The sequence below is a fragment of the Sinocyclocheilus anshuiensis genome, unplaced genomic scaffold (genome assembly GCF_001515605.1).
Source record: "Sinocyclocheilus anshuiensis isolate Anshui unplaced genomic scaffold, SAMN03320099.WGS_v1.1 scaffold482, whole genome shotgun sequence".
Classification (NCBI taxonomy): domain Eukaryota; kingdom Metazoa; phylum Chordata; class Actinopteri; order Cypriniformes; family Cyprinidae; genus Sinocyclocheilus; species Sinocyclocheilus anshuiensis.
The window spans coordinates 665,556-675,948 of record NW_015547676.1 but is presented as its reverse complement, the minus strand read 5'-3'; the positions used below and the strand labels follow the sequence as shown (position 1 = coordinate 675,948).

The 10,393-nt window shown below is 36.8% G+C and overlaps 2 protein-coding genes across 2 annotated transcripts in view; one reads left to right on the top strand and one right to left on the bottom strand.

Annotated features, from left to right (window-relative positions):
- The window catches only part of LOC107703005 (rab5 GDP/GTP exchange factor-like), a 7,972-nt gene extending 3,452 nt beyond the window's left edge, over positions 1-4,520 (top strand). Inside the window, exons 6-7 of the mRNA XM_016505493.1 lie at positions 896-1,152; positions 2,794-4,520. Of these exons, the coding sequence (XP_016360979.1) occupies positions 896-1,152; positions 2,794-3,153 (617 nt within the window). The 3' untranslated portion in view covers positions 3,154-4,520. The remainder of the gene's footprint in view (positions 1-895; positions 1,153-2,793) is intronic.
- A 3,934-nt stretch (positions 4,521-8,454) lies between these two features.
- On the bottom strand, positions 8,455-10,034 carry LOC107703004 (otolin-1-like). Its single transcript, XM_016505492.1, has 4 exons — positions 9,986-10,034; positions 9,647-9,736; positions 9,470-9,541; positions 8,455-9,387 (listed from the first exon to the last, which is right to left on the bottom strand). The coding sequence occupies exons 1-4, from the start codon at positions 10,032-10,034 to the stop codon at positions 8,504-8,506; spliced, it is 1,095 nt and encodes a 364-aa protein (XP_016360978.1). The 3' UTR covers positions 8,455-8,503.
- Between the last annotated feature and the right edge of the window lie 359 nt (positions 10,035-10,393).

The window sequence follows — 10,393 nt, the reverse complement described above, 5'->3', positions numbered from 1 at the left end:
GCTGATTTATTATCAGAGCTGGAAACTGTTGCTGCTGCATTTTTTTGGAAGCTGTGATACTTTTTTTCAGGATTCTTTGATGAATAAAAAGTTAAAAAGAAGAGCATTTATTTAAAATAGAAATCTTTTCTAACAATATACACTACTACACTACAGTTCAAAAGTTTGGGGTCAGTACATTTTTATTCTTTCATTTTTTTTTTAAAGCAATTAAAACTTTTATTCAGCGAGGATGTGTTAAATTGATAAGAAGTTATAGCAAAGATTTATATTGTTAGAAAAGATTTATATTTTGAATAAATGCTGTTCTTTTTAACTTTTATTCATCAAAGAATCCTGAAAAAAGTATCGCAGTTTCCAAAAAAATATTTGGCAGCACAACTGTTGATAATTCTAATAATAAATCAGCATATTAGAATGATTTCTGAAGATCATGTGACACATACTGGAGTAATGATGATGTAAATTCAGCTTTGATCACAGAAATAAATTATATTTTAAAGGATATTAAAATAGAAACCATTGTTTTATATTGTAATAACATTTAGCAAGATTACTGTTTTTTTCTGTATTTCTGATCAAATAAATGCATCCTTGATGAGCAGAAGACACTTCTTTAAAAAAACATTACAAGTCTTACTGATCCCAAACTTTTGAACGGCAGTATATATATTTATATATATATATTTTTATATTCACATTTACAATGCATTTCACTTCCATAATTCGTAGTTTCTGAGTAAAACTAAACACTTAATATCTTTTAAGAGGCAGAGAAATGCATTACGCTTTGATAACAGTTTATGAAATCAAGCATTTTGTTGTTAAAAGATACTGCGCTGATGAATCATGCATCATATAAATGTTGTAACGCTTTTTTTTTTTTTTTTAATAGACCTGATTGACTTGGACTCTAAAAAGGTCCCCAAGGACAAGTTGGCGTGTGTCACCAGGTGTAGTAAACACATCATGACTGCCGTCCAGGGAAGTAAGAAAGCCGCCGCCTCGGCTGATGACTTTCTACCCACTCTCGTCTACATCGTGCTGAAGGCCAATCCGCCTCGATTACACTCCAACATCCAGTACATCACCCGCTTCTGCAACCCCAGCCGCCTCATGAGCGGAGAGGACGGCTATTACTTCACCAACCTGGTAAGGATTCACTTTCACCTCATGCTTTCGGTGTGGTATTAGCAAAGACCCAAAGTACTTTCAGATTTGGTGGTTACTATATGATTTACAGGAGCCTGGATTAAATCCACAGCACTCCATGTCAGTCATACCTACTGTATGTCAGTCATTACTAGTATACTAGTACTCTTAGTGATGTGAGGAAACCTCTAGGTGTTAAACTTCAGTTTGTGTCATCCTGCAAGCATTTGTGCTCCAGACATAAATGATTCCTCAGATCATGTGTTTTTGAGGTGAAGTGTGCTGGTATTTTAGTAAGTGATCAGATGCACCATTTTCACCTGCTAGACAGGTAAAAAAAATCCCACAGGTGAACATTTACAGAGGGACCCGAGCCACATTTACAGACCAGAAGAGCAAAGAGATGTCATGACAGACAAGAAAAAAAACACTCTAGTGCGTTAAGTATGGTCTTCAGAAACAAAATCGACTTTATCTGTTTCTATGCAGCGCATACAAGACTTTTTATGCACTTAAGTTGTGTAATTCTTCATAGGGTGCACCAGATTTATTTTGTGACTTCTTGCTTGTTTTATTTCGGGGCACCAGCTAAGAATATCACTCTAACTGCAAAGAACAATCAAGGAGGATTGTTGAATATATAAAAATGATGTTAAATGGAGGAAGTTTGTCAGCTGACCAGTTTGGAGGATTTGTGAGATGCCTCTATTACCAAGAAGACACAAATGTGATATGTATTTTTTTTTTTTAACAAAAAGATAGATGAATAACTAACACAACTACTAAAAGAATTTTCCGGAAAATTTTATCTCAAGAAAATAGTTGCTTATAGACTTTATGCATCAGAGAAACAAGTGTTGTGTTTGAACTTCTGTTTTCGCGGTAACTCTGTATATTTCTATTAGCCGGTGAAGTGGATTTACTTATTGTAGAGTTAACAAAAGATATCTTGTGCATTTTTAAGTTTGAAGCCGATGTCATGACAAATGTCCGTAGATCGGGAAGATTTTAAAATAAGTGGTTCATTCGTAAATTCATACTTTCACGATGTAGAAATACAATCTAGGAGACAGAAAAAAGTGTCTGCTAAATGAATAAATGTAATGTAGGATCTTGATTTGCTCTTTAATTAAATTCAAGTTTATTTGTATAGCGCTTTTCACGATACAAATCGTTGCAAAGCAACTTTACAGAAAATTACGTTTCTACAATATTTAGTAGTAGCTTATTAGTTGTTACTGTCAGTTACTGTACATATGGCAGAAATGTACGGAAAAATCAATTAAAGATGTAATCAAACAGACGAAGAACACTATTAACAGCAATTATTACATGATTCTATTATATATTTCTAATAATATTACCAAGGGGCAACATGTATATTGAAAATAGCAGAGGACCTAGGACAGATCCTTGTGGCACTCCATATTTTACTGGTGATAATGGAGATGATTCCCCTTTTAAAAAAACAAAGTGGTAGCGATCGGACAGGTAGGATCTAAACCATCTTAAAGCCTGCCCTTGAATACCTGTATAGTTTTGTAATCGATCTATGAGTATGTGATGATCTATGGTGTTGAACGCAGCACTAAGGCTGCTCTTTAATCAGGCCGCTCATCTCTGAACTTGTTCCTGTTGCAGTGCTGCGCCGTGGCTTTCATCGAGAAGCTTGATGCGCAGTCGCTGAACCTGAGTCATGAAGACTTTGAGCTCTACATGTCCGGTGCATCGTCTCCGCCGGGTCCCAAGGCCGCTTCATCCGGCTTTAGAGAGGAGCGCTGCATGGCAGAACCACAGCTGGAGCCGAGGAGAGCCGAGGAGACGCGGCCTCTGGAAACAGACCTCATCGAATGGAGCGAAGGCCAGGAGCTCTCAGTGCTGGGCATGTTGGAAGGGACTCCTGTACAGACACACATCTCTACAGCATTCACTATTGACTCAGACAACATAGGCGGCGACAGCCTGCCTCCTCCATTACAGCCGCAGAAGTTCGCTGGATAGCTCCTAACTTAACTGGGCACAGACTGACAACAACTGGCGATTCTCCCCACATTTCTTCTGTCTGCAGGTCAGTCATGGTCTCTGAATACATTCACACTTCGGTTCTTTATAGGGTGATCAGCGGTCATAGGTTTAGATTTTACTCCAAAATGAAAACAAATAATTAGAAGAGAATTTGAATTCTAGTTTTAGGACCATTACGATTTTTCGTGGCAAAAAAACAAAAAAAACAATACTTGATATTATAATGTATTTATATGTCATCATGGTGGTATTGGCTGCACTGCATTTCATTTGTGTAAATATAAATGTTAAAAATTGTATTGCATTACTGAGAATCCAGTGAGAATCACTACTGAGAACGAGAACTACAAAGAAAAAGATAAATGTTTTATGCTGTTTTGAAAATAATGTTACAATGCCAAAAAAAAAAACGGTCATCATTAGTATCAAAAAATAAGCATTTGATAAGCTATTGATTTTGGGGTGAAATATGGCCTGGGAATGTTTTCATGAGATTCGCTGTGATATAATAATATAGATTCTCTTCTTGACCTCCTTTCCGTTCATTTTTAATTGGACAAGAAGAGTGTGAATTTAGACAGATGGTGGGTATTAATTATAAATTGTTTAAATTTATTGTTTCTTGCACTGATTTTATTGCTTTATGCAACTCACTGAAATATGAGAATACATAACTTATTAGTACACATAATTTATTTCAGTTTTGCCTCAACTTAAGTCAACTTAAGAGTTTCAACTCGGCTTCCTTAAGTTTTCTGGCCATTATTATTGGCATTAGTGGTCTTTTGAATTGAGAATTAAAAATTAGGACAGAACCGGTGTGGGTTAGATTTATATAGCTGCCCTATTAATAGTATAGTTGAGTCACTCAGAATCCGGTGTGAAGTGATCTTTACTCTGGTTATTGTTATGCTAGGATTTGTTAAGGCATGCTGTGATGAACAGTAGTTATGCTACAGATGAGCTTGTGGTTTAATGGACACCAGTGCATTAGTAAACAAGAATTCACTCAGTGTAACAAATGAATCTATTTAAAAATGTATAATCATATATTTATTTTCTTCATATTTAACTTTGAAGAAATGATGTTACAGTATGAAAGAAAAACTGATTTTATGATTTAGTGAGTTAATTATTTTAAACATCATTTTTGATCTTTTGTCTTATAAAAAATATCGCTTATGCATGCAAAGTTACAGTTTTGCTGTGGTATGTGGTATCCCATTACGAACATATTGTAACCTCATTTAGTTATCTAAATGATCTGGGTATGAAGCCAGAAGTATGCTATTTAAATGGTTATAAATAAAATGATCTACTGAAAGCACTGGTGTTTAATTTGTTTCCACCAAATATTAAAATGAGTTTTGGTAAAAAAAAAAAAAAGGCTTGGTAAAAACTTGGTAAGTTTAATGTGTGGACTCTTTCTGGTAAATGTACTGCATCTGCTGTTCACACAAGCAGCAGCTTTCCGTCCTCTGTCAAACTATTAACATACTATTAATACATCAGCACCAAAATACCAAAAATATATTAAAAAAAAAGTCAATTTTCTTTACTGATTTAAAGAGATGTGTCTCCTTTAAGACTTAAATGTAAACAGACACTCCTATGATTGGGTAGCATTTTTGCGTACGAAATCAGTGTTACAAGTAGGAGTTTTTTTTTTACTACTACAGCTGCCAAGATTAAATAACCATGAACAGGTGTACGTTTAGATCTACTCCCATTGCATAAAACTTTGCAGCTCTGAGCATTGTAGCCGATCACAGTCATGTCTTTTGAGCACGTAAAAGCAATGATTTTGTCATTGCATCTTAACTTCTGCACTCTCACGAATGCTTTCATCATAATACAGTGCAAGCACAATGTAAACCAGAGATTCACTGTCAGTAAACTCGCGCTGTAAAGTGGAAATTTTATTTGCTTTCTTTCATTTTGCAGTTTAGAAAAGATGGTTTTCATCTGAATAACAGGTGATATGAATTTGTCCCACAGCCCAGCATTACCACATAGTAAGTGTTGCAGAACAGGTTTATTACTGCAAATTGTGATTTGTAGTTTCTATTATAGCACGTTGATTATATGTGACCCTGGACCACAAAACCAGTCATAAGTGTCAATTTTTTGAGTTTGTCAAAATTAGTTAATTTTGTTAGGATAGGACAATATTTGGCTGAGATACAACTATTTGAAAATCTGGAATCTGAGGGTGCAAAAAATCTAAATATTGAGAAAATCATCTTTAAAGTTGTCCAAATGAAGTTCTTAGCAATGCATATTACTAATCAAAAATTAAGTTTTGATATATTTACAGTAGGAAATGTACAAAATATCTTCATGGAACATGATCTTTACTTAATATCCTAATGATTTTTGGCATAAAAGAAAAATGTATAATTTTGACCCATACAATGTATTGTTGGCTATTGCTACAAATATACCCCAGCGACTTAAGACTGCTTTTGTGCTCCAGGGTCACATATGCAATTTGTAAAACATGTAACTTGGACACGGTGTTCCTTTTATTATGTTTTTTGAGCTACTTCTTTCCTTGTTTTTTTCTGTTTCATCTTTACAGACAAACACAATGTAAGGTATAGACTGTGGAGTTATTTGCTTTGAAAAGATATTTATAAAAATCAAGACTGTGTGATCAATTAGCTTGAGAACAGAGTGCAATATTTTGTTTGACAAATAATAGGATTGTTATTTCCAGAACCCAAATTAATAGACATATGAGAACTGTTTTCATGAAGGCAGAACATTTTAACATTAAAACCTTCCTAAATTGTGCTTCTGTTGATGTGAAATCAAACTTTATCCATTTAAATTGGCCTTGTTTTTTAATGCATACACCTAATCCTCCTCGTCAACTCCAGATGTCCAATTAGTTGAAAATACACTTACTTTTTTTTTAATTTTTTTTTTTACTTCAAAAGTAGTCAAAAAAGAAACGTTTTTGACATACCATATAAAATAAACGATCTGATTCTTTCTCTTTTGAAATGTTGGAATTTCACAGGCAGCATTTCTGTTTCAGGCGAACTATTTCTTTAATCAGGTTTCTAATGAAATAGTGTGAGGAGATTAACAGTGTCTTACCTTTGGACAGTTATCCCAGCGTTCATGAGGGCGAGTCATTCTTACTTTTATTTAATATATGTGACCCTGGACCACAAAACCAACCATAAGGTTCAATTTTTTTGAAATTGAGATGTATACATCATCTGAAAGCTGAATGAATAAGCTTTCCATTGATGTATGGTTTGATGTAATATTTGGCTGAGATACAACTATTTGAAAATCTGGAATCTGAGGGTGCAAAAAAAAAAAAATTGAGAAAATCATCTTTAAAGTTGTCCAAATTAAGTTCTTAGCAATGCATATTACTAATCAAAAATTAAGTTTTGATATATTTACAGTAGGAAATTTACAACTATCTTCATGGAACATGATCTTTACTTAATATCCTAATGATTTTTAGCATAAAAGAAAAATGGATAATTTTGACCCATACAATGTATTGTTTGCTATTGCTACAAATATACCCCAGCGACTTAAGACTGCTTTTGTGCTCCAGGGTCACATATGCGCTAAAAGCTGAATTTCTTTGTTGTACTGGTTTTTCTGCCAGGATGATGGGTGCTCTTGTAGACACCAGCTACACCTTCAGTAACAGAACATACAATCATACTGACCTGTCACTTTCAAAACAGTCCTGGAGCAATAGAGGTTAGCTTTCAGTGTCGTAGTAGTAAATTGTAAATTGGCGACACAAACGATCTCGATTTACACTGAGTGCAACAATTAAATGTTTTATATCAGGCGAACTGAACACTCCCCAGTTGGTGACTGTGCCTGGACACAGTACATTGTTTTGTAGGGTGTAACACCCAGCTGCATGTAAATGGGAAAGGCCTTATCATAGGATACTACATCATGAAAACACCACTTGGCTGGCACCTGCCTCGTCCTCCAACACACACATAACATCAGGTTGGAAAACAAGATGCTGGGACATATACTATACTGTACCTGCAAAAGGCAAAGTGAGAATTCTGGATCTGGACCTGAGGCCTCATAATGTAAGTGGCTACGATATTTAATTTTTATCCCTCTGTTTCAAAAATCAAACGAGCTTCCTCGTTTTGCCTTAAATAGCCCATTAGCCTTTGGAACAGGACTTAAAATTGGGACATATCAAACTTCATTTTTGTCTTTGTGTTCCAAAAAGCTTCGTTTTTTGGTCATTTTTGAGTCTTATAAATCCATCAGCCAGGTTCCTGATGATGCTGCATTAAAGCAAGATTCAGATTTAAATGTGGTTTTGGTCACACTTTATTTTAAGGTCCAGTTCTCACTATTAACTAATAGTGTTCGAGCCTCCATTAAGGCCAGCAAGCCAAGATCGTTTACCATTAACCATCAGGACTGGATGGGCAGGCGAACTTGTGAAAAGTACTAATAAACAGCCAAAATGCTAGTATTCTTGTTAATAGTGAGAATTGGTCCTTAAAGCGCTACCATAATTTTGTTTGCCGACATTGTACATTTTCACTTTGTTGTGAGGAAAGTGGAGCATTAATCAAAGTGATATTTTTTGCTTGATTTTATTACTTTAGTGCTCAGAAACCCATCAACCCAAAGCCTACATTGTGATTTGTATTTCATACAATACATAACATATGATCTGATGATTTATGTTTATTCTGTTGACCTTATGAGTAATGAACTGTTTATGGAATGATGCCTCTTTGAAAAATAATGTGTTGAGTGGAAAATTCAATATACCTGTCTATATGTCGTAGAGGCTCATTGATATGTAACCAATCAGCAAGAAGCTTAAATGGCACATGACGAAAACATTGTCAGAATGATTAAAATCACACTTTTTTTGTCAAACTGTTTGATATTTGAGTGTTAAATAAAGACCATACCAAAAAGCAAAATAATTTTAAAAAGACTTGTCGTCTAATTAAAACAATTATTTCCTCATCAGAAAGTTTTAACATGTACTGAATGTTCAAAACAGTCGATAAAAAGAGATGCACAGTGCTCTCACAACACATACCGTGCACTGTATGACAATTTTGTGAATATGTAGTTTCGATGTTTGTTTTTTTCCTGTCCAGATTTAACTTTGAAATCAAATTAGCCTATCTGATGTGGTTAACGAAATGGGATACTCATTTTAATACTCGTTTAAGCGGTACACTTCTGTCTCTCTATGATGAAAACACTACATCTACTGTAATTGGTCATAAATTTCTCCCATGTCCATGTCATGTAAAGTTCAGTTCAAGATCTAGCCATGAAGAAGGTGTTAGTCAGGATAGAGCAAGAACCCAGAGAAGGTGCTGTCATCCTCGCTGCTGGAGTAGACACCGTTCCAGTCTCTCAGCGTCTCTACCCACACCTCGTCTCCCACATCCAGCTTCAGGATCACTAGATTGGATGCCTGGTCAATGTCTTGACCCTGTAGGGTGTCTCTCGAACGTACCTTACGCACCCCATTCACCACCAGAGAAGCACGCAGGGGCTTGTTTCTCACCGTGATCTGGTAGGAGAACACATAAACTCCTGAGTAGGTGCAGTTGAATTTGCTCGTGACTACGTCGTAATGGTTTTCTCCATTGTAGAAGACCTTGTCGAAGCGAACTGGAAATCCAGATGGGGGAAAAGACTTGCTTGGATATAAGCCGACGCTGAAAGCAGACCGTACTCTCGATCCACTTTGACCCATTGAGCCCTTCAGTCCCCGTAGGCCTCGGTCTCCACGTTTCCCTTGGGGGCCACGGTCACCCTTCATTCCCCTCAGACCTCTCATACTTTTGACTCCTGGTGGTCCCCGTGCTCCTGGCTCGCCCTTTGCTCCAGGAACTCCTGGTTCCCCGCGTTCTCCGGCGATTCCTGGAGTCCCGTGCATGCCGTGTTGCCCAGATGGACCAGGGTCTCCATGCACACCTGGTGGTCCAGGATCACCTGGCTCACCTTTCTGGCCACTGTCACCAAGTAAACCGCACTCTCCTCTATCACCCTTTTCACCCTTTTCACCAGTCATGCCTTGGGGTCCCGGTGGTCCATCTTTGCCTGGCTCTCCCTGATCACCTTTTGACACATTCAAATTTGGATCTCCTTTTTCTCCTTTCGAACCTTTGAATCCTGGCAGTCCAGCTGCACCCTTCTCACCTTTAATACCCATCTCACCTGTTTAGTACAAATATATTGCATTTATTCGTCCTTATTGGGTATACAAATTTGCAGGGACCTAATGGTTAACTGTGTTCACCTTTCATTCCAGCCTTTCCCTGGATGCCTGGAGACCCAGTCAGTCCTATGTTTCCTTGATCACCTTTCTCTCCTGTTGAAAACAATAGGAAATCTCAAACATGCATGTTATCAGAAAGGTCACATTTAAAAATAACCAGGATAATGTCCATATATAATCTCCTGCTCAAGTATGTACCTTTATCCCCTTTAGATCCTGAAAAGCCCTTTGGCCCTATTGGGCCCGGCATACCTTTGGGTCCAGGTGCTCCTTTTTCTCCAGGTGGGCCTACAATATGGCATTAAACAACATGACAGAAGCCAGGTTTCCCCCCACATACCTACAGTAAATAACACTCTAAGGACCAGATTTACTAACAACCTGTACCAAAGCAAACCCTCTTTATAATTAAAAGTCTACTGTCTGGATTTACTAAAGACATGCAGTGAAACATTAGCGATGGAAAGGCATGGGCACAGTTACTTTTGCGGCTGACCTTATAGAATACCCATAGAGCAACATAATATATAAACACACCATCAATAGCAGCCAGCAAAGCCCAATAAATGGAAACACTAATCACCATTGTGGTGACTCAAATGAAACAAACGTTGGATTTAAACCCCTGTTAATTCTCAATAAAAAACTTCTGTAGATGCCTGACAGAAAGTCAATCTGGTTAGTAATAAGTGAAGATGGTAGTGCTGTTTGTGGAGTTGTTTAATCCTCCTCTGCTGAGATCTTGAGAGATTTAATGTCTTTTATCTTCATTGCAAGCACCCGATTATCATTGTCTCTGCTTGTTTGCGACCCTACACTAATTTGCAATGTTCTTGGTAGATTGCTTTGGTCAATATGTATATGAGCTCACTGAAACATCACTGAATCAATGATGAACGGACTTTAACTGAAAATTGAGTGTTTACTGTTGTCCTTTTGCATTAT